This window comes from Lynx rufus, unplaced genomic scaffold (assembly GCF_022079265.1).
Source record: "Lynx rufus isolate CCGP_SWC_20201006 ecotype Redwood Valley unplaced genomic scaffold, mLynRuf1.p SCAF_5, whole genome shotgun sequence".
Classification (NCBI taxonomy): Eukaryota; Metazoa; Chordata; class Mammalia; order Carnivora; family Felidae; genus Lynx; species Lynx rufus.
The window spans coordinates 15,534,320-15,558,457 of NW_025814867.1; the positions used below are offsets into that span (position 1 = coordinate 15,534,320).

Sequence of the window (24,138 nt, forward strand, 5' to 3'; positions counted from 1 at the left end):
ATAAGAAATCCCTCACTGGTTACCTTTGGAGGATGCTAAGTAACCAACTCATTGTTTTGAAAATTATTTGCAAAAGGAAAGAATCAAACATTTATTCATTTATTCTGTGGTTCCCTTATGAATTCTATCCCAGGGTAATTAAATTGATCAGGGGGAAGTTTCTCATTATACTCGTACTCCAGCTAATAACAACTAAAGGAATAAAAAATATTGTCATTTTGCAGCCTGTAATGAAATAATGGACCTAGACATGATTACCAGTGGTTGCTAATGTCACAGAAAGAGGGGCCACCAGGCATACGCCTCCCAATGGCTGTGTATTTGCTAAAAACCTGGATCTGCATCTGAGGAAGCCTGTATATTGGAAGTGGGCAAACCGTGGTCCTCAGGCCAATCTGGTGTATTGCCTGTTTTTGGACATAAAGTTTTATTGGAACACAACCAATGCATTCACTTACATATTGTCTATGGTTCCATTCACCTTGTAGGCACAGTAGCTGTGCCAGAGACTGCAAGACCTGTAAATCTGTAAATATTTCCTACCTGATCTTTGCCAAAGAAGTTTGCCAATCCCTGCTCTACATCCAGATACTACAAATGGGTAGCAAATACGTGGGACAAGAGAACATGTTAAAAGACACCGTGGGGATAATCAGCAAAATCCAGACTGGGGGATTCTACAGAAAAAAAAAAAGAACCTTTTTTCTTAAATAAATAAACTGCAAGGAGAGGAGAACACATTTCTTTGGTTCTGAATCTGTACTTCAACTCAGATCAGCAAGGTCAAGCTTACCTTATTCAGTAGCTGGCAGTCTCTTTAACTCCTAAACTCCAGGTTTCCGGCTCTTTTCCAATTAGCAGGTTGCCCCTCTCTTCATGCTTTAATTAATGGCTTCTTATGCACATAATAATTACCTTATTTTTGCGTAGCCCCTGTCAGGGCCCCATGGAGGCATCATAAATCAGCAGCGCCCAACACCGACTTGTTTGGACCAAGTGGAGAAGCGCCTACGGCAGGGTTCTCCCGCCCAGCGGGGCCAGGCCCCGTTCATCTTCTCCCTCAGTCCCACCTTCAGGTCCTGGGAGGACGAGCTCCTGGTTGTAAATAGCATAGGATGGTGATTTTCCAGCCTTTTTCTTTTAGTTTTGGAATTCTTTGTCAGAAACACAGTCTTTGTTGGAAATGTAAACAGCAAGGCCGCTTCCGGGGGAAGTAGGGGCGAGGGTAGCAAAGTGACCACCCGTGAGAAGATACAGGTGCATCCGCGAGACAGTGCTGAAGTATAAGAGAATAGTGAGCACAGATACTGGACGTGTCTGTTAACAGAGTGGCCTGTAAGAGCCTAACAAAAAAGACTAGAGAGGAGCTGTAGGTTAGAAAAGATGAAAAAGAAGACAGTATGTTCCGTCTTAACATGTTACAATTCAGTCAAAGAGGACAGGGAAATCTGAAGGGAGAAAGATCAGAGAGGGCTGGTGAGTGACGTGTGATTTAGTGCCTTAAAAATGTTCTCATTTCTGGCACCTCATTGCATTTATGTTGTTTCATTTCCTTCGGAGTCCTACCTCAGTGCATTAGATTCCAAATAATTTGTGTAGTTGTTCTGCAGCGAAGATCCCCTTATTTTATGATATGGAAGAGAAGATATAGTTTGGGGAATTTAATGAAGATTACATTTTTTTTGCTTCTCATTTAGGTTCTGCCCCAAAAGTACTATATTCTCACTTGAACAATGACGAGCCAAAATTGCTCAGCCCTTGCTCAAAATCAGTTGAGTTTGGGGGGGGGGGGGAGGAGGGGTGGTAACAGGGACACAGTTTGTTCTCTTTAATGTTTACTTGGCTCTAGTTCCAAAGTGTGTACAGTCATTTGCTCCTTAGAACTGTCGATGTTTGTTCAGGGCAGGAGAGCCCTTTTCCGTCATTTCAGAAGCATTCTTCCCAACAGGACATACAAGCCAGAGATGGCAGTGCCCCTCTAAGCTGAATGCTCAAGAGGCAAAAAAGGGCCCACATGGCCCAGGACTGCTGGCCACCTCCGAGCCTCTGCCAGTCGTAGGGGCCGCTGCTTCGAACATTCTGTGGTAGCATCCGTATTCCACCTACGGGGTGAGCATTTTCTTGCCTGTGTCGTGTGTCCAGAATCGGACTCTTCCTCTTCCTCCCTCCATGTGCATCGCCATCGCTGGAAGCATGTTTTCCTTTTCCTCAGTCTTTAAGCCTTGCAGTCATGTTCGGCTGCTCCATGTTATTTCTTTTGCCCTGTGAGTCATCAACACCCGGGATCTTCTTCACATAACGCGGTTTTGCTCACCCCTTGACGTTACAGCTCTGGGTTCTAGCCCTGCTTCTGCCGCTTGCTAGCTATGATCCTTGAGCACATTACTTCTCAGTGTCCCCATCTGTGGAACAGGGATAATGCCCGCCGTAGAGGTAGATGTAAGAACCAGATAGAACATCCAATGTGTCTAGAATGTTTAAGTCCTCAGTAAATGGCTGTAGGCACTACTAGTGTTATTAGTGAGGGTTTTTGATCTTCCTCTTGGCTAACACCTAGTCCAAGCTCTTAGCACTTCTCCCTGGTGTTAGTGTCACAGCTTCTCTGATGATCTCCCTGTTCTCTAACCCGTCTTGCAGGACTAAGAGTTTCTAAACACTAGCTTTTTTTTTTTTTAAGGCATACTCGAAAACCTTTATAGCCTCCAGTTTCCTGCCTCACCATGTAAACTCTGGCTCCCAGCTTCTAGGCTGGCATTATTTGCAGGAGCCTTCCTCTGGGTCTGCACCCACCCTGGCATCACCAGCCTCATGCAGACTGCTGTGCACATTGCATCCAGAATGATCCTTTCAAAACAGAATCTGATCATGTCACACACACACACACACACACACACACACACACACACACCCTACACACTGAAAACTGTTCAGGGGCTCTTAGTATAAACTGCCAAATCCTACCCACCATATTGACAGTCCTGTTTGGTCCAAGCCCTGCCCACCTCTCCACCTTGATCTCCTACTCTCTTGCCATTCGTGGTCGAAATTACATCAGCCACAGGCACTGTCTGAGGCCTGTCTACCACGCAGCTTCCTCCTAAGTCTTTGCAAATGCTTGTTTTTCTGCCTTTAAAGATCTTCCTTTTCCATCCTTTACTCATTCTCACTGATTCTTTCAGCTCTCAGCAGAAGTGTCATTCTTTCCAGAAAACCTTTCCCGTCTAATTTAAATCTGTCTGTTCTCCTAGAACCATAGATCTGTCCTTTAATGCATTCAGCACAGTTGCAGTTTCCCATATATCCAGGTGGTTGTTTCACAGACATATTCCTCCCCAATTAGGCAGTAAGCTCCAGGGTAGAATTTTTGGCCACCATTGGTTGTTTCCATTGTTTGGATCTGTGTGTGTGGCACACAATAGTTGGTAGAAAATCCCCACTGAATTAATGAACGGCACTTGCCTTCCTCTCTTCAGCCTAGATCCCCACATCTCTGTAATGTGGACTTATGTCACATCCCTTTATTCACCTTGCTAGTGGTATGCAGTGCCCAGCCTTTGCCCCCAAGTTCTACTCACCTGGAATGTCCGCTTCACTTCCTTGCATCCACCCAAATCTATCCTTCAAGACTTGGCTCCAGTGTTTCTGCTCCAGAGCTTCTGAAAATCATGCTGGTCTTCTTGAAGCATACTTCTTTTTGGAAGCTTAGAACTCCCCACCTCATTTTACACTTCAGTGTTTATTCCTTCACCGTTTTGTTCGTGTATATTAGCCTAATTACCCGAATTGCAGGCCACATCATTTCTATGTCCTCCATGCTGCCCAGGCTGGTGCTGATAAACCATTGGTATAGACCATTGGTATATGGGATTCGATGGTTTTCATCTCTATTTTACAAAACCTGCTCAGACCATGACACACAGCGAGGGGCAAAAACGATACACTCAAAGAATATGTAGGTCGAAACACTGAACTGCAAGAAGTTCCAAGAAGTTTCTGGAATAAAAATAAACGTATCTGGGATTCAAACACACAAAAGGGATTCAACCGAATTTCAGCCCTTGCCTTCATCCATGGGCCCATCCCTCTGAGGATTTGCAGCTCTTAAGCTAAAGGACACTGCTTATGTGAAAGGCACTGGAAATCTCAAGTACTCCTCTCTTCAAGGTTTGCATCAAGGAAAAGAACTTGCCTTTGTCATTGTAAAATGGCTCTCTTGATCTCTCTGGGTCACAATTCACATATATCACTGTATAGCTTTAAACATTTCCCGTCTGGGAAAGAGGAGTCCAAGGTGTTTACTAAATAATTAAGTTGACTTAAATAAGCCTTCTATAATTAGGATGAGCACTTCAGGCAGCCAAATTACTCCTATGCTCAATCACATGAAAAACAATCCCATCTGAAGTCGTTTGGAAGGCAATACCAGGAAATCATTTGCAGCATTACAAGACATATTAAGCTTAGTTGGAGCAAGCTACTAGCTTGGCTCTGAGAAACGCCGAGTGATCAGGGCTACCTCTGTGGCATCCTAATGGCACTGACGAGAGCATTAGTAAGCATGTGACTATCTGATCCTCCTGCATTACGATATGTTACAATCCTATGATCTTGTCCCTTTACAAATGGGTCATTAGTTTTATCAGTTGTCACTGAAGTAAAGAAAGTAAATTTTCAAGAATAAAAAAGGGTGGAACCTTAGTTTTTTCTACAGTACATTTGTTGGCAACATGGAGACTAGAAAACACAAAAATGATTTGTATTAATAGTGTCCAAAGTACCTAGATGGAATAATTATCAGTTGCTCATATAAAATGTTTTTCATTAGGGTACAAAGTGCACAATGCCTACAGTGAGGTACCTGGCCAGCTCCATGAACTTTTACCTACACATTCACCCATGTGACCACCACCCTCATCACTATGTAGAACATTTCCTGGGCTGAAGAAGGTTCCTGCTTGCCTTTTCCTGGTCAAATCCCCTGCCACAATGTAATTGTTATCTTAACCTTCATCACCATTGGTTAGCTTTGCCAGATTGTGAACATGCATATACGAGCGGTCACACGTTGTGTTTTCTTTTTGCTTCTTTTGCTCAATGTTTGTTCCTGTTACAGTTTGTATCTATAGTTTGTTCTTTTTTGTGCTTTGCAGAATCCCATTGGATAAACACACCACAATATATCTACCCATCCTTCTGTCTGTAGACATTTGGGGTTTTTCCAGTTTGGGGTTATTATGAATAAAGGCGCTATGAACATTCTTGTGTACCTCTTTTGATGGACAGAAGTCCTTCATTTCTCTTGTGTTCATACCTAAGAGTGTGATTGCTGGGTCACAGGGTAGGCATAGTTGTTGAATTTTAATGAATACTGCGAGTTTTCTCAAGTGATTGAACAATGGTGTATTTTAATTCCTGAGCAGAGCATGTGAATCCAAGGCAACTACTATTGCATAGTCTAAATTGTGCCATTTGTTTCTGGTTTATTAATAACAATTGGCATTTTAATATGTTACATTAACACAGGCATGAAAACTTGGCCAGCCCAAGTGCTGGTTGGAATTAAAGGTGAAAGGAGGTTGAGAAATATTTATAGCCTAAAATTCTGCTTAAAAAATTCAGCTTTATAGAAGACCATTAAATAATTGGAACCTTAATAAATTCTGTCGTTTAGTGAATAACTCTCTCCTTTAGAGTGTTGGGGATTCATATTTGGAGATTAAAATTAAGCAACAATAATTTAGCAAAATGTATTAAGAAACTTGGTTGTGCTGGTCAAGCAAGAAGGCATTGTTCAAAGCAGATACATGAAAAACAATGATGTGGGCTAAACATATTGTTCTGCTGAATAACTGGAGGTTATTCCTCATAGGCCTGATACAAATAACATTTTGATGTTCCAAGCCCATGCCATTATTTTTCTATCCGTTTTTATCTTGCTCTCATAAAACTAAAAAGTGCAGAGTTGTTTTTACTTTTTCATGTGACCAGGGAATTGTCTACCTTGCTTCTGCTATAATTTGCCTGCCTCTAATTTACAAGTTCTTTTGAAAGGATGATGTGTCTTTATCTATTTACAAGGGATTGAAAACCACAGCACTAAATTCTCCTTGTGGAGATATGGGGAAAGTGATCTCCTATCATTTGCTTCTGAGTGCAGAATAACATGTGGCTTTTTGCCTTTTCTGTTCCAGTTATCTCAGGGATCTCCAGAACCAATCGAGCCCAACTTTTTCACAGTGGATTACCATTTATTACGTCATTCATCAAGTGGAAACAGCCTGTCCCCAGATGACCCAACAGGTAATGGCCTGCAACACCGGAAATCTGGGTTTCACAAAGAAATCTGTTATTTGGATCAACAGCTTACCCTTAAAAGATTATCTTCAATTTAAAAGAAAGATAGAGCTTATTTTGATTATCTATGGCAATAGTTGGAAAGGATATACAGTAGGAATATAGAAATTCCCTGAGATTTATTGTACCCTGCTGTGGCAGCTTCCTTGATCATTTATTAATGCCATAAACAAACAGCAGAATCTGTGTGGGTGAATTGTATTTCCTTTTATTTCTTCTTGCTATCTGATGATGGAAAATCAAATGCCCAAAAGCATAAGTGAAGAGTTTGGATATTTAAAATGGAGAAAATTTGAAACTTACCTACAGAATCCACATTAGACATATTTAAATTTTTTTCTTTTTTGCATAATCTCACATAGGGAGGCCACATAGCCTAGGGACGAAAGGTGTGGATTCTCAAAACCTGGATACCTATATTTGAATCTCAGCTTAACCATTTAGTAGTTGACCTTGGGCAAATTATTCGACCCCTTGAGCCCCGGTTTTCTTGCCTGTAAAATGGGGGTAAAAATGCACTTTAAGGTGATGGTGAGGGCCAGTGTAAACATATAAAAAGTGCTTGGCCATTAGCAGGGGCTCAGCGTAATGTAATTCTTCTCATGATAATTGAACTCTCAGAAGAGGTTTTCAAGCTACTCTGAGGTTTTAGAGTTCCTAAATAAGTTTGAAATCCCTATAAACTAGAGTTACATCACTGAGTTCTGAAATAGATAGGAATTATGGCTAAAGGGAGGGAGACTCACTCTGCCCTCACTCCTCGATTTAGGCAAATCATCTCATATATGAATTCTCAAACTTTCCTTAAATCTTGGACCCCTGGGATGAAGCGAACCCATAGGCAGAATTACATTTAGAATACTCCCTGAGAAACCCATAAGCTCAAGATAAACTGTTGTTGAAAGTCTTTTGCTTTTAAAAGTGCCCCCAGGGCAGGCCAGTCAGTCTGCGGGCCAGACTTCTTACAGCGGCCACTCTGATGAAACCGAGAGTCCTGGTGCAAATCCCCAGGGTGGCCTGTGGCAGCTTGACATGCCACCCCAAGGTGGAGCGGACGAGTCCCGTCCCAGCAGGCTGGCCACCAGCTCAGACAGCAGAGCCTGCGGGCACTTTGGGAACCCCTGGAGGCAGAGCATTGAAGAGGACTCGTCAGCCCCACGCCTTCCCTCAACGTCAACCCAGCACCTTTTGTCTGCCCTAAGTGGAGGGGAGCTCCCGCGCCTGCCAGCACACCAGTGCTGATTGATTGCAGTGGAAGCTGGTCAGCGTTGCCTCGGGTGGCTCTCAGTTGGGCGAGGTGCTGGTAGATCATCCTTAGAACAGACATCCAAGAAAGTCTTGCCTTCTGGCACTAAATGTATTCTCTTTCCCTTTAGGCAGTCATAGGAAAGGGCCAGGTATTCCTTGTCTCTCACTGTCTATTTCTGCCTCCCTCTAAGAATTCCTTTTCTTTTTAGCACATATTTACTGGTTTTGCTTGTAGATTAAGGAGAATTTCTTGATCGGAACACTCACCAATCAAGTAGTTCACGTTTGGAATACTCCTCACCTGTCCTTAGTGTGCACACACACCCACCCCTCTAACTAAATTACCCGATTTATACCCTGTGAGATGCCGCTATACTTTTGTGTACTATTTGTGTAGTATTTTGTGGTGGTCGCCCCAAAAGCAGCCAGTTATTAAAGGAAGAGAAACAAAGAGTTTGAATATTCGAAGCAAGACAACTTGGAATGTGCTTATAAGTACTCCTCTTCCTCATGTCTAAATTCACCCTGTTTTCACTACAGTTGAGTTGTAATCGCCAATAAAGTCTAATCAAGAAAACACGAACCGGATAATCTATCTATTTCAGGTCTGTGCACCAGCTTTGATTTGGAGGAGGGAATAACGTATGAACAGATGCAGGTGAAGTTTTTGCAGTGCCTTTGAACAATTTTATTTTGTTGCTTTTAATTCAATACTAACCTGATTTTTTTTTTTCAACTCCAGACTGTGATTGAAGAAGTCCTAGAAGAAAGTGGCTATTACAACTTTAAATCTAACAGGTAAGATCTGGAATTTTCTTTCAAGTGTGACAAATCAGTTGAGATCATTGGGTGTTAGATCTGATTTCTCTATCCTGGATTCCAGAGATTTTATTTTTCAACTTTCATTTTAAATACTTCTGTAAAATCTCTTGGCTTAGACTAGATACAACCATGGGGAGAGTATATGTTGCCCATCTTTTGTATGGAAGCAGCTGCTGTTTCTGTGTTGAAAAAGAAAGGGTGATAGCTTAGTGGTAATTTACTCTCCTAAAAAATAAGAAACATAATGAAATGGAAAGGCATTTCTAAGCTTTTTTTTTTTTTAACTAAACATTTGTTCCATTCTAGTAGAGCTGTAAACTCAGATTTCCATCACTGAAATCTACCCATCATTTGTATAGAATGCAGGGGCGAGGGAGGGAGAGAATACAACTAAACAAAGAATCACTTCTGGTGAATTTAAGATATGTTGGTGGGAAAGGAATTTGTTGTTATATATTGCCTCTTGATCACCATGAGTGAGAAACCTCAGTTTACTGGAGCTATGTATTATCTTCTAATATAACCACTATTGGTGCTTTAAAAAATATACTATTTTCTGACTTCTGTGCTTTAAAAAATATACTATTTTCTGACTTTTATGAATAGTATTTCAGAAAATATACTATTTTCTGATTCCTGCCATTTACCGTTGGGCACAGTGTTGGGCACAAAGGTTTGACTACAGTGAGTTTACTTGAGAGGCGATTCCAGGAAACGCTGGTAGGGGAGTGAAGAAATAATTCAATAAAGGTTTCATTTTGAAGCAATTTACCCTTGTGGCTGATGGGGGCTTGATCCCGCTGGGGAAATCTGAGAGCTGGTACTGAACATGTACCTCAGTTATCCCACTCAAGGGCTGAGGCAACCCGGGTATTTGTCGTCCAGTTTCCATCCGTCATTGTTTGCGGCCTTTGCCCAGAGAATGTTAGTTCCCTGGCATTTCTGACGTTCTGTAAAGGTGGACAGAGCAGACTCCAGAGGCCAGAGAAATCTTCAGGAAAAGAAACGCAGGTGCAGGCAGCTGGAAAGTAGGCCGGCACGCCGTGAAGTGGCGTGGATGAGGGGAGGTGGGCACTCACCGTGTCTGCCATCCGAGTTGCCTCTTGACTTTTCTAAGGAGCCCCTCCTAACAGACCATCACATTGATCGTAAGCAGCCACATCCACATTCTGCGTGGCTCCAAGTTGCTTTAGTTTGTTCTCTCAAAGTGGCCTTTTATGCCTGAAGGAGCTGCCTTCCTTTCCAGCTGGTGAAGCTATCTTGTGACCACTATTTAAATCATTCCACTATTGGGATGAGCACTGGGTGTTGTATGGAAACCAATTTGACAATAAATTTCATATTAAAATCAATCAATCATTCCAGAAGTCATCTCCAAAGGTATTAGCCATGGTACGAGAATGAGGCCTCAAGAGCATTCTGCGAAGGTTATTATATGGAAATCAGATTCTTTTTTGAGGTTATTTCAGTCTCCAGCTTTTTTTCTTTTTTTCTTTTTTTAGTTTTCCTATTACAACAAGTTGTTCGTATGAATCACACAGTTAAGTTTATTCAACTGCTTGTTCTTTTGGCTTGATAACATATTTCCAAAATACTACCTTTGTAGATTTAGTTCTGTTGTGATTTATAACTACAGAGAAATGACGAGTAATTCTCATTTTCCAAAGGTATATTATTAATAGAAATCACCATCTTCATAATCACTCTTCTCCCACCTTCCTTGGAGAGATTTTGAGTTTTCATTTTCAATTTGGGTCGGGTACATCCAACTTTCCATGAATAGAATGAGTGTCTTTGTTCTTGACTCTTAGCCCCTTATTATTTTAAGTGCCTTTGGCTTAGAGTGGGGGCAAAAGTCATTTTTGTCATGATTTATCTACATATTCTCAGAGACTCAGGATCACGGATCATGAATGGCTTCATACTTTGGCAGAAAATAAACTAAATGTCAGTGAAAAACCAGGTGTGTAAGGAAGTTGGGAAGCTCTTACAAGAGCTCTTATTTTTCCCTAAAAAATTTAGTCGTAGTCTTATTTTTAAATTCGCTTTTATCCTTTTTAAGTTCTGTCACTAAGTTTTAAAAAATTCAAACATTATTTCTACTTTCAAAGATGCACTCCTATATTAAAAGACATCGCACATTTTGTTATTACGATGAATAGATGATGAGATGCCTAGTAACAAAGACCAAAAATTATTTACGGTTTTATTCAGAATAGTGAATAGACTATGGAGACATGACTTAAATGGTCAAGTTCAAGCAACATACGTTGGATAGGACATACGTAAAATATTCTTAAAATGCTCCAAAGTAAAATGAAGCAGCAATTTAAAAATTCTTACAGCCATGATATTCCCTTTTCATCTTCTAATAACAATGATAGAGTATACCTTGAGGGAAGACTCTTCACAGTTTACTAGTAAAAAGAACCCTTAGTTGTGCCTAAACTACTTGTTTATGGGTGTTCCAAATTAATTACCCAGAAAGTCAGCTTCCGCTTAGAAGCATCTAATAGTTCACAAGCTGGAAACACACATAATTCCAAATATGAATCAAATCAGCCATGTCAGTGATGATTTTTCTGTAGTCAGAGGATGGAGGATGCTAAATATCACTGGACATGTACTAGTATGTATGTATGTATTTATCTATTTATTTTGTACTAGTATTTAGAGTCACTGGAGTGTATTCCCTTAATTGGTTCCATAGACTAGCCAATATTCTCACAGATGCTAATAGATGTTCCCTGAGAAATAAAATTTTGTGATCAAACATATCTGGGAAACTGTGAAAGGACAGTTTTCCATTTTCAGAGGATGGTGACACACGTTACCATATCACAGAGTCTGAGATGTGCTGTAAGGAAGAAATCTGTTGGCCTTGTTTAGCCCAGTGTTTCTTCAATCTTTCACATGTGGTTGGAAGTGGGAAACATTGCTTTAACTCCCCGAAAGTCACCAGCACCTGCCCAGATCTGCTGTTGCTCTCATTGCCATTGTCATCATCATTGCAGAATGTTACTAGTGATCTTGGTCAAGCACCACACCGAGAACTGCATGCATAGTTTCTGTATTACCGAAGTTTACAACTTCAGACAGTCAGTTCAAACTTACGTCAGCAGTGAAAGCATGAAGCCAAGATATAGCATGCTTTTAGCTTCGGCCATAGAATGACCATTTAGTCAAGGATAGAGAGATACCATTATCAGACGGGCAGCCTCAGGATGAAGCCATTATCCATCTCTTAGCTCTCTCTAGGGACAGTTTCTGCAACTGTTTAAATAAAGGGGAGACTGCTTGGACAGTTGGTTAGGAAGACCGTCTTGGGCACAAAATGCTGTAGTAGAGAAAGGAAATAGTAACAGAAAGAGACATAACAGCAAGGAGCCCTCAGCAAAATGGGGAATCCTTCATTTCTGGGCTTCCAGGAAGAGGAAGTAGAATGAGTTGAGAGGAAGAAAGTAGTATAAAGAAAATGAAACGAGGTCAAAACAGGCTTGGCCAGCCTGAAGCACACTGTATTCTTCATCATTTGCAGGATATATGATTAATTATATTTTACATTCATAAACATTTAGCTTACTTACCAGAAGGAGACAGCTTAGCATGACTTAATATTATCATTGTTGTTTGTGGGAGTAAAACTGCTTGAATCCTGTGAGTGAATAAATGGCAAGCATATCATCCTTATATACTTAGGGGCACATGTCACCATTTTTCACAGTGCAATCTGTACTGAGAAGTAAAATTTGCAAGATAAAAAAAAATCTGCGCTTTGCATTGCTTTTTCCCCCAATGAACCGATAACATGTAAATTAGATGTTTAAAAGCACAAGCTACTTTGGGTGTTTATTTTCTTCTCTCAAGGGCTATCATTTCTAATTGAGTTTATAATTTGAAAAAGATCCAGTTAGCACTGAACTTCAGCAAAAAGGTGACTTTCTAAAAATCCCCCATCCTATTTTGTTTTAGAATCATCTTTTCTTCACGGTGATTTATACACACACACACACACACACACACACACACACACACACCTGAGCTACTGCTTTTGAAATTGAATGTGTGAAATCAAATATGTGTGACTACAGCAAACTCTTTGCACTTTTGAATCTTCTAGATATCACTCCTATCCATGGGGGACCAAGAATCACCCAACCAAAAGATGAAAACCCTGCATTTTGAACAGACTTGGTTTTCCTAGTGAAGCTCAGGTTCTGGACTTCAGCTCAACCAGATGCCCAGGGATTGGGAGCCGCTGGAAGGGTGTGGAAAAGAAAAGACCGAGCTGCCATGGCACCTGCAAGGCCTCTTTCTGGAGGTCCTGTGCTAGGTTACGTGGCCGCAGCAGTGTGGGAAGGCTCTGCTCCTCGCATCCAGCAGGCACGAGAGGACAGGGCTCCCGGCGTGCTGCTGGGAGAAAATGCTGCAAAATTCATCTGTGGGAAGAAAACTTGCTCCTCACAGAACTTTTCCTCCACGTTAAAAAACAAGACAAAACAAAACAAACACACAAAAAGTCATATTTTTCAACGGAATATTTTATATTTAGAGTTGCCGAAACCACGTTTAAAGGCATCTAGCCTTCCATGTATAAAAATAGTTTTAGAGAGAGAAAATTACAGGCCCCAGAGTAATAATATATTGGGTGATTCACTGTATCCCCCCATTTTTTTTTTATTTTAAAAGAAATTCAAAATAGGTGATTGAATTTTATTGTTGTTTTTGTTGTTGTTGTTTTAAGGAAAGGATTGGTTCTCTCTTAACCACTTGGGTGCTAGTGGTCTGAAGACGGTAGACAGTATTTGTAACCTTGCACAGCCTCTGGGAATAACTGTCAAATTGTCGGATGTAAGCTACACTAATAGAATATATTGCTGTACAATGTCTATATACATATAGAAGGGGGGAGGGAGGAGAGGTTTTGATTAGGCTAATGCTTTGCTGCTAATCAAACTTATAGTGTTTTTAGAGCACTTTGAAGACTTCATGGAATCTATGAAAGAGATGCAATATTCCTTATTCTAATTCCCTTCTTACTAAAATTAGCCCCATTGTTTTACAGTTTTTATTATTTGAGAATTTGAAATGAAAATAAGCTATATAACGAAATATAAGTCCCTTCTTTATTCACCGAGACATCCCTAAAAACATAAGAAATCAGAACGCCAAATAGTGTTTTGTTCCTTTGTAGGGAGACTTTACGATGGAAATTCTCTAGATTCTTATTGGGCTAAAATCTCTTCAACTGGCTTCTGTTCACTGGTGGATCACCAAGACGTGCCCTTATTGCCAAGTCAGACTGCACTTCTAACTGGTTAAAGGGCATTCTAATTCTATGTAATTAGTCATCTGAAAGCTGGAATTCTGCTTTTTATTTACTTCTCACTGAGTTCTGGTATCTTTATTTACACTGATATATTTTTAGCATCATTGAACAGGATTTAGTTCAATATATTTTACAGTGACTGAAACCTAAGAACCTTTTGTATAGTATGGAAAATCTCGTAACGTGAATCCATACTATTTTTACAATTTGTACATCCAAAACTTAAAAGATATCCAAATGTCCTTTAACTAATGCCTTTGAAAATTGCCAACGAATCTTTGTCTTTAAGCCAAATTAATGATTACAAATACACTGTAATTTTAAATAACAGATGCAATTACAGTAATGAAAAATGTCAGTTTCCGCCTTCAAACCCATTCCATCCGTATGTGAAATTTATGTGTAAAATTAAAATGCTATGATTTTGTTGACTTACCCAGGTAAAATTTTATTTCCATCCCAACTGAATTTGAACTTGCACTATTATTTTTTATATCTGTTCCTGTATAGAATGGGCACCTTTCCTCACTGTGTAGGAGGCACAGGCCTACAGGGGCATAAATTGTAATTGTGATAGAAGCCAACACCTGGAAAGAAACCAAGCTGTGGGTGAAAGTTTGAACAATAAAGTTCTTTCTCAAATGATAATATATGCTCAACAACATTTAGAAGAGAAGAGTAGTCAGAGGTCACACCTTAGTAAAAAAAATAAAAAAGAAAAAAAAAAGAAATGATTTATTTAAAGGTGTTTTCAAATGCATACAGTTGCCCTTATTGACCAGAAAGGGAGCAAAATGTTTCCATCTATTTCTTTTAGACCATAGAAGTGGCATTTATTATTCTAGAAGCCAGTACGGATTAACAAAGATAAACACACGGATGTCCTGTGCAGCAGCAGCTTTAGGCCCGTCACCTCTATGCTGACAGATGCATTCTTTTGCCAAAGTCATGAATGTGTTTTATTTGATTCCCTTCTTAAACTACCAGTCACTGGATCCACATTCGCCCGCTGCAAGGGCAGGCCTCCGAGAGAAAGTTAGGCACTGGGAAGGGATCCCTCTTGGGTATGGAGTCTCATCCCAACAGTGATGTTACCTTTTCAAAAGCCCTCACTTTCTAACTCTCCAACCAGGAGTCCCCCGTCGTCACAAAAGAACAAGAATGATCATTTTGTTTTCACTCTGAACTGTGTTGTGGTGCAAAGAAGTTGTTGAGTGTAATCGGCCTCATGGTTTTTTCTTGACTACGTTTAAATTTTTTCTTTTTCTCTTGTATATAATTGTTAATTATTCGTTGTGCAATGAAATCCCCATCTAACTCTCTGTCACTGAATATTTGTATAGGACAGAATCTGAATCAGACTTTTCAGATCACTTTGGATACACACATGCCTCAGTTAATTGTGTTTTGATCTACCAACTCTGTACGTGTGCACTTGAAACCTGAATTTGCTTTTTAAAACCAGAATGTTCCATTTTCAGGGAAGTGACTGCAGCAGGTACATGTGCTTGCCGGTTGTTAACCTTGTCTTCTTCCAGATATTTGATATGTAATTGGAGGTCCCTAAGGAATAGTAGCGTGGACAGTGGACCCAGTGCTCATGGGCGAATTTCAGGAACTTGCTAGAGAAAGGCTGTTTGGGTATAACGTGGACACTTGTGTGGCACCGGGCAGTGTGCACAGCGTGGGCATTCTAAAGCAGACCCTAATTAAGAAATGCTGTTATGAAGTTAACCCAAATGATGGAACTGAGTGGGAGTCAAGGCCTTCTTAGAGGTACCATCTATGACTTATTAAATACCATGAATTTTGATGATCAAAAACAAATACAGGACCAGTTGATTACATGCAATTCCAGCAATAGCATCAGTTTTTCACCACTCATATCTAAGATGTGTGAGGGCAATAATGTGTAGTCAATTCCGTCAGTATTAATATGCATAGAATCCACATCCCTCTGGTTGATTTGCTGAATCGCAAAATATTTTTATTGCTATTTCTCTCTCTTCTTTGGAATGACGAGGGACCATGTGCAGTAAATATGTTGGATTCCTTTAGAAATGGCTTCGGCTTCTATTGGAAGGTGGGAAATACTTCTTTGTAAGGTACTTTTATTGTTTGCCTTTCACTTTTTCTATGGTGTGTATTCACAATACAGAAATCAGCTGGAGAGGCAACGCAAAGGAATCAGGGTGAAGCACGTCTTCAGCACCGCGGAGATGCAGCTATCATGTACTGACCTTGTCTCTTGGGGGTGAAATTCCATCAAAACATGAAATTCTTCATGTTCAACAACTACATGTGATAATAAGTATATTTTATGTACCTTTATATCTTCCAGATAGTATCCTTTGATGGAAATGGACAGGGTTTGGGATAGATTATTTTTCCCACTGAAGTGTGCTGCTTACCCTTAGACGCTATTTTTCATATTGATAGGAAGACACAAATGTCTCAGGGAAACTTTGCGATAAAGAGGTTCTTATGTTTGTCATTGCAGTTAAATTGCATATTGTAAATATGACTGTTATGCTCGATTACATTCCTGCCGTGATGTTGCTTTGAGATCTGCAACAGGGACAGGAAGGATTTTATGATTTTGACGGAGTGACTGATGGATATTGCAAATTTACATGTCCTCTGGGTCCATGGGCAACAGTTGTTTTCAAAATGAAGATCACACACCCTAGGAGTGCAACAGCATTGTTGGGATGTGAGCTATGTTTGATTTTTTTTTTTTTACTACATATATGTAGTAATGAACCGATTTTTAAATTTAAAAATTCATTGATTTTTATCCTAAAAGTGAACTCTCTTCTCAATTGAAGCTTGAATATTATTCCTCAACCTGTAGCAAGTGGGCTCTTTTTCCCATTTCATACTATGAAGCTCTGCTCTGTACCCAGGAATTGTATTTAGAGGTAGCAGAAGTGCATTCATTATTGCTAATATGTGAATGTTTAAAGGCTGTCATTTGGAGGTAGCTTCCCTTTGTTTCCTCTGAACAGAGATAGAAGTTTTGTTGTTTATAGAAAACCAGGTAATCAGCAAGTCTGAACAGATGCTTGGAATTGATCTGGTCAGCTCACAAATGAAAAATGAGCTGACGTTTCTGCAAACATGTCATGAACTGGTCCCATAAAACAAGCGGAGAGAGGTTTGGACTAGAATAACAAACCAAGAGGAACCAAAGCTTTAAGGCCTTAGCACCTGTAAGTCAGACTGCAGAGGTCACTTAGAAAATAATATTCTTAATCTGTGATTCAGTTCTACATTTCAAGCACCACTTGAGTCAGAATTCTGGAAAGAAATAGAATGCTTACGAATGGCTATTAAATTTTAGCTTTCCTTGCCCTTCATACTTCAGTAAATTTGGAAGGTAATGGAGCGGGTTTAAGGATACCTTATATCAAGAAGGAATGTGTGAAGTATTTGTATGAACCCCACATAGCACTGAGGGAGGCATATAAATAGAAGTACTCAGAAGTGAAGTCCTAACTTGTTAAGGATAAAAGATGACTCGTTCAAAGAGGTAGGACAATCTACAAATAAAAACTGAGAAGTCACAGGGCAAGTAGAAGGCAAGGGGTGTCCCAGAGCCCGGCATCTCCCAGCAGGCCAGTCACAGGATGGCGGGCGGTTGGCAGGAGGCCAGGCAGTTCCCGATGCTTCACTGACTCCTGCCTCTGAGTCTCCTGGATCAGGTGTCTTCCCCCACGTGCAGTTACTGATCGACTGATCACTGTCACCTGTGAGCTGAAAACCCCAGCGAGTAGCAGATGGGCCCCTAAGGCTCCCTAGTAACGTGTTGGTCCAGACCTTAGGACAGGGTCCCTGTGAAGCATTCTGAAGACATTAGGCTCCTCAGGGACACGGTTTTGTCTTGTGGTTCTGCCCTCTGCCACTGGTACCATGTTTGCTTCCCCATCTTTCATCCATGGCCTTAGGCCTGTTTCGTTTGACAAAATAAATTTTACCAGAAATATGTGTGGATGTTCTACAGATAAATGCAGGCAGATTTGAATACATTTACACTTGGCTAGATCAGAAAGAAGCATTTCAAGGTATTTCAGTTGTTTGCAAACAAACCAGTTGATAATCAGGCTACGGAAAGATGCCATCGTGTTGCTCTTCCAAAATGGGAAACAAAAATCACTCCAAAGGACCATCTTTTAAGTGCATTCTGTGTACTGACATTTAGTGGATCAAAACTGAGTTACGATGCTTCCTGTATTCTGTTGTTCCCAGTGGTGAGTCTGTGGCGATCAAAAAGGACAGAGCTGTCCTCTGAGAAAAAGTACAGCCCCTAATGTCATGTTGCCCAGAGCTTCCGTGTTCTGGACCACCACAGGTCCTCAGTGCCCACAGAATGGGAAAGTACCTTTCATTTGCTTTTTTCCCCCTTAGCTTCTAGGAGCAGGTCCTTTTCTGTTCCAGTCCCACCCACAGGCCTCTCTGCTGTCTGGCCCTACCTCCACTCCCATTCCTACCGGAAGAGCAGACTGTTAGGTTACCTGCAGGGAGCCCGCGTTGTTAGAGGGAATGTTCGGAGTTCTGTGGTGGTACGTGGTAGGGAAGGCAGAAGGATGATGGACTTCTTTCTCTGCACATGATTCCGTCCTTCCCAAACTCCAACAAAACCTCTGGTGTGAGTGTACTGAGACTCTGAAGTAACGAAGTTGGGGGCCCTGGAAGAGACGAGAAATGCCATGCCTCTATGAAAGATTTATATAAAAGATGCGAGTGGCCTTTATTTTTGCTATTGCTTAAATATGCTCTGTAAGATGCTAAAGAAAATTAAAAATGAATTTTCAATCTTATGGAAAAAGAATCTCTCTTTTGTCAAGGGTTTATAGCAAATGGTCATTGCTTTTCCCTCACCAGCTCTCCTAAATCTCCCCTTTATGCTTAGAAGCCTTTTGATTAAAAAAAAAAGTTCCAAAAAGGTGATCGTATATACGTTTATGCTCAAATATGTTCCGCAGCTTTAATTGGTGGCAACTATGTGCTGTCCCCCATGTTGAATAGTGAGTACTTCAAAACTTAGTGCCTTAAAATGACAACATTTATTATTTCTTGTGAGTCTGTAGGTCAGCTGGGTGTTCTGCTGATCTGAGCTGGGCCTGGCTGACTTCTGCTGGGCTCCCTCGTGTGCCTGCCTGGTCAGCAGACTGGTTGCCTGGTTCTGGATGGTCCCGATGGACCCAGTGGGAAAGGTCAGCTCTCCTCCATGTGTCTCTCACCCTTCCGGCAACCTAGTCCAGATGTGTTTTGTGGCAGTAACAAGAGCCAATGCGGAAAGCAGTGACCCCCTTGTCGAGACTCTACCTGCATCAGATTTTCCCAAATCCTATTGGCCAAGCAGATCAGATGGGCAAATCTGACATTAGCGTGGGGAGGTACATCAGGTTTTTATTGGCGTGGAAAGAATTGCTATCAACTTAGCAGTTAGAAACAACAGAAATTCTGTGTCTTGAAATTTCTGTAGGTCAGGAGTTTGAGCATGTTTTTTTTTTTTTAATTTTTTTTTTTAACGTTTATTTATTTTTGAGACAGAGAGAGACAGAGCATGAATGGGGGAGGGGCAGAGAGAGAGGGAGACACAGAATCGGAAGCAGGCTCCAGGCTCCGAGCCATCAGCCCAGAGCCCGACGCGGGGCTCGAACTCACGGACCGCGAGATCGTGACCTGGCTGAAGTCAGACGCTCAACCGACTGAGCCACCCAGGCGCCCCGAGCATGTTTTAAACAGGGTCCTCTCATAGGCTGGAATCAAAGTGTGGGAGGGGGGCTGGGTGTCACTCAAACCTTGGGATCCTCTTCCAAGATCATGTGGTTATTGGCCGACTTCAGTTCCTTGTATTTGTAGGACTGCAGTCCTCAGCAACTAGAGGTCACCTGAAGTCCCCTGCCCCACGGCCCTGCCCATAAACAGTTCACATCAAGGCAGCTCGTTTCTGCTGGTCAGAGTTGATCTCTTTCTCTCCCCGTTGTCAAATAAGAGAGTTTTTATAACAGAACCAAATTAGGAGAGTGACATCCTGTCACCTTCCCAGATTCTAGTTATTACAAACAAGTCACAGACAACAGCCTGCATTCAGAGGGAGGGGATTATACAAGGAAATGGGTCACTGAGGTCACCTGAGGGGTATGTCTGCCACGGAGTGCAATACTAAAGGGCACCGATATAGGGAGATCTGGACAATTGGGGCCACAGAATATGAAATATCACAGTATCAACGTACCTGGAGAGGAATTATGTGAAGTAGTCTCATGAACATGACCTCAGACTATAGGGCCTGACTTCCAGAACATTTCCAGTCCCCATCCCAGGACTCAGATGTCTCCAGCAGGCTCTTTGAAGACCAGATCTAACCCAGCCAACAGACCCACAAACCTCAGTCACTGGCATGAGAAGCAGGAATGGAAATTGTTCTTCTAGAAGCCAGAGAGGCTTTCGGGAACACCACATCCTTCAAACTCTGTGCGGGGCGATCTGCTTTTCTCATTTCAGTTCTTTACCAAATGGGAACAAATTGATTGTTCTTGGTGATTATGTTTCTATGGCAGAGAACAGGAATTAAAGAAGCGAATTATAGAGTATAGCTGGATATAGCTACAAGCTGCGATCTTAAAAAAATATATCATAAGCAAGGAAGAAATGAAAATGCCCAAATTTTAAGATTCCATCCCTCAAGATTGAGCACATAATTTATTTTGCTCTTTATATAAGCTTTATATGAAGCTGCCCCTGTCATGCAGATTTAATTTGCTACCATACTATACGAAGACCAAAATGGCATGAATTCATTTTGCTCATGTACTGGTTTTATCTCTTGAGCCAGTGCAGTGTTGCTGCAGATGTTTTAACCATCTTTGGTACGTGCAAAAAGGTTGTTTATATAATGCAGGAAAACAGTTGTGATTTTCACGATGAGGATATAGGTACACATATTGTGAATTGTTCAAGGATCAAGAAACAAATCACTTGGGGCGCCTGGGTGGCTCAGTCGGTTAAGCGGCCGACTTCGGCTCAGGTCACGATCTCACACACTCCGTGAGTTCGAGCCCCGCATCAGGCTCTGTGCTGACAGCTCAGAGCCTGGAGCCTGTTTCAGATTCTGTGCCTCCTTCTCTCTCTGACCCTCCCCTGTTCATGCTCTGTCTCTGTCTCAAAAATAAATAAACATTAAAAAAAAAAAACAAACAAATCACTTAAGGCCCCAAATTCCCTAAATTTATTTGCACACGAGGCAAAAGGTAAACATGATTAAGCAGTTGGGTTTGAATGCTAGCTCCATGATTTTCTATTTGGATGACTTCGGAGCAAGGACTTAACCTCTTGAAGGCTTAGCTTCCCTGTCCGTGTAAGGGAAGTACCAGTAGATTCCACTTTCAAAGCTTATTGGGCCTAGGCTTGATGTAAAAATTAAACACCACAATAGACGTAAGCGCTCGGAGCCATGTCAGCCTGTGTCCGCCCAGACCCACAGACCCTGGACGATTTCTGTGCATGTGGCCTCCTGTGCACTTTCTCCTCCCGACAGTACGCGTGTGTGTCTCTTTGGTGGGAACCGTCCTGTGGTTGCGGGAGCCGGCTTTGTCTCCTGGCACTGGTAACATCCAGAACTTCATTCTCCAGAGGCAGGCCTGAACCGCTTACAGAGAGGCTCATGGGAACGAATCCTCCAGCGCCCTCTCCCCCGCCTGGGACAGCTCTGAGGTATGCCCTTCGCTGTCTCACTGTTTCTCTGGCAGACCTGAGCCTGTCCCCCTCCGCGTCACTGTGTCCAGTAAAGTATCCTAGCCTGGCTTCCTTCTGGTCCCTGCCTCACCTCCCCACTCATCAATCAGTTTTCCCGGCAACATTTCCTGATAAATCCATCCCATATCTCAGGATAGGCTTCTAGGGAAGACCACACAAGGCAATGGCAGAATATAAAGGGCTTGGTAAATTAAAACTAGCTTAATATTTCTGTGATGAGGAGCATGGATTGACAATCTCCTAAAGGTACATGTGCCCAAGGATATGGTTGGTGTTACTGTGATGTGCCCTGGTGTAGAATTCCCACTAAGCAGGAATTAAACTAGACGTGGTGACTGCACTCTCCCGGCCTCCTCTCCCTACGGGGGGCCAGTGGGTACTCTGGCTGCCAGTAGGATGACACGGGTTAGCAGCTTGGAGACAGGACAGATTTACAGTGCTGTGGCACCTCCCTGGCCTCCTAAAATGGCTTGGAGGCATTCCTTCCCATCCCTACGGAGTCACCTATGCTCTCCGCCCCTGCCCCTGCAATTCTGTTATTGTAGATCAAATGAGGTCAGAATTTCAACAAAGGGAGTCACAGGAAGTAGAGAGAAACTTAGGCAGAGAGTAAGAGGTCTTCCACACACAGAATAACTCGGGTAGAGGGGCAATCCACCGCTGTCTAGAAAGAAAGGCTAGCTGATTCTCATTTGGTCTCTAAGAGAGAAGGATGGTTTTCTTCTATGTCCTTCACCAGTTTTCCTTTGAGAATATTTTTTTTTTTTTCAAATAACCTCAACCAAGGTAAAGAGCATCTTGGTATCTGGTAATTTATTTTTAAAATGCTTTCGAGTTCTGCTTATGAATCCCACTGTGAACCTCTTAGATGATCGTATCTTCTGCCTTTCCAAAAAATGAATTCTGATGACAAACATGTAGCTTTCAGCATGACTTACATAACAAGTAACTACTCTGTTGAAATGCTTATCAGCACCTCTTCTCCGTGACACATTAGGAACTATTTTCATTGGAAAAAAATTGTTATGACAGTCTTCAAAGGTGGTCATGTCCCATTTTGTTCCTCTCATACTTGCGTGGTTAGGCTTTAACAGTAGCATCCTTAGCATTTTGGTAACAGGTGCTCCAGTTTGGAAAGGGTCTTCCAAAGTCAGTGGTGCAGAAAGGCAGGGGGTGATAGTGAAATACTGGTTCTTCACGGTCTGCTTGCCCACAGGGTGCCAGATAGGAAAAGACCACTCACTACCGGTTCCTGAAGGATTCAGTAGGAGAACTGTCACTAGGAACGCTTTCCTGGCCCCTTCTACTCCCTATACCAGTCCTTCCCCCTCCTGTCTGCATGTGCACAGACACACACACACACACACACACAACACACACACACATACACCACCCCACCAATCCCTCCAGAAGTTGGACAGAATCTTCCCAATCCTTTTCCTGTTGGTTAGCACTTTCAGTGGTCAGTTGAAGCATTATGTTGGCCATGATTCCAACTATCTACTCATCTCTTTCATTATTTTTCCCTTTTTTCCTATTGTAGATTTGGACTGTGTTGGGTAAATGCTAACCCTATTTAACACTGTGTCTAACAGGAAACTATTTTAGTCTAACACAATGACTTAAAGAGTCAATACTGTTGATATTATTTAATGTGAAAGCTTGTCTTCTGTTTCACTTTCTCCTAATTTTTAAAAAACATTTTAATGTGTACTTTTTACTGTAAGGGATATGAAGTATCATGGAAATATTATTTGTTTTCTCACTTCATCCAGTAGACCCCATAGCAACCTCAGGAGCATTTATAGCACAATAGATTTTTTTTGTTGTTGTTTTCCTCGGAAACAATAGAGGTGAATTGCTAACTTTAAAACAAAAATCTGACCTCATCTTTAACTAGCATTTCTATTTTAAAATTTTTTACTGAATTACATGGATTAAAAAACCAAACACACCAATGAAAAGTTGACCAGTAATATCTGAATCAGAAAGTCTTTCGTTCACTTAACAGTAATCAGATCAGTTTAAAGAGGTGCTAGATTTATCAACAGCAGTAAGTTTCTGAGAGTGATTTCTAAAATCCTCACCTCAAAATTCATAGTCTGTGCTTCGTACTGGGGCAGGAGAGATGGGTTGAATGGTTACTGCATAGCAGGCACTGTGCAAAGCACTTTCCAGATGTCTATTCATCGTTAACAGCCACTGTGCAAAAGGTTATAACTATTATTATTGTAGAAATGAAAAAACAAACAAACAAGGTTCAGGGAAGTGAAGAAGCCAATAGCTAGTGGTAAAAAACAAAACAAAACAGAAAACCTAGAATCCCAGAATTCAGCAAGTAAAACCCTTAGTTTATACCATCAAGATAAGATTACTCAATTTATGAGATTTAAAAAATTCTCTACATGCCTTATTTAATGGTATCATTTTGCTTCTAGGTCCTAGTGTCTGCTTTGTATGTCTTACTGATGAATACCTTAAGTAGTTATAGGGGGGAAAAATCTATTCATTCTTTAAAAAGCACGAACGCAGACCACACTAGCATTTCAATGATTGTTCTACTGCTGGAGCCTGAGCCACCTCAGGATACTCACAGACCAACCCAACTTTTTAAAATATTT

The 24,138-nt window shown here is 41.4% G+C and overlaps 1 protein-coding gene across 8 annotated transcripts in view; it reads left to right on the forward strand.

The window, feature by feature from the left end:
- NEK10 (NIMA related kinase 10) overlaps positions 1–13,327 on the forward strand; it is a 208,433-nt gene extending 195,106 nt beyond the window's left edge. For all 8 annotated transcript variants that reach the window (XM_047100316.1, XM_047100309.1, XM_047100310.1 and 5 more), the window contains 4 exons: positions 6,192–6,300; positions 8,208–8,260; positions 8,345–8,400; positions 12,545–13,327. In XM_047100316.1, the coding sequence (XP_046956272.1) occupies positions 6,192–6,300; positions 8,208–8,260; positions 8,345–8,400; positions 12,545–12,593 (267 nt within the window). In that variant the 3' untranslated portion in view covers positions 12,594–13,327. The remainder of the gene's footprint in view (positions 1–6,191; positions 6,301–8,207; positions 8,261–8,344; positions 8,401–12,544) is intronic.
- Positions 13,328–24,138: the final 10,811 nt, after the last annotated feature.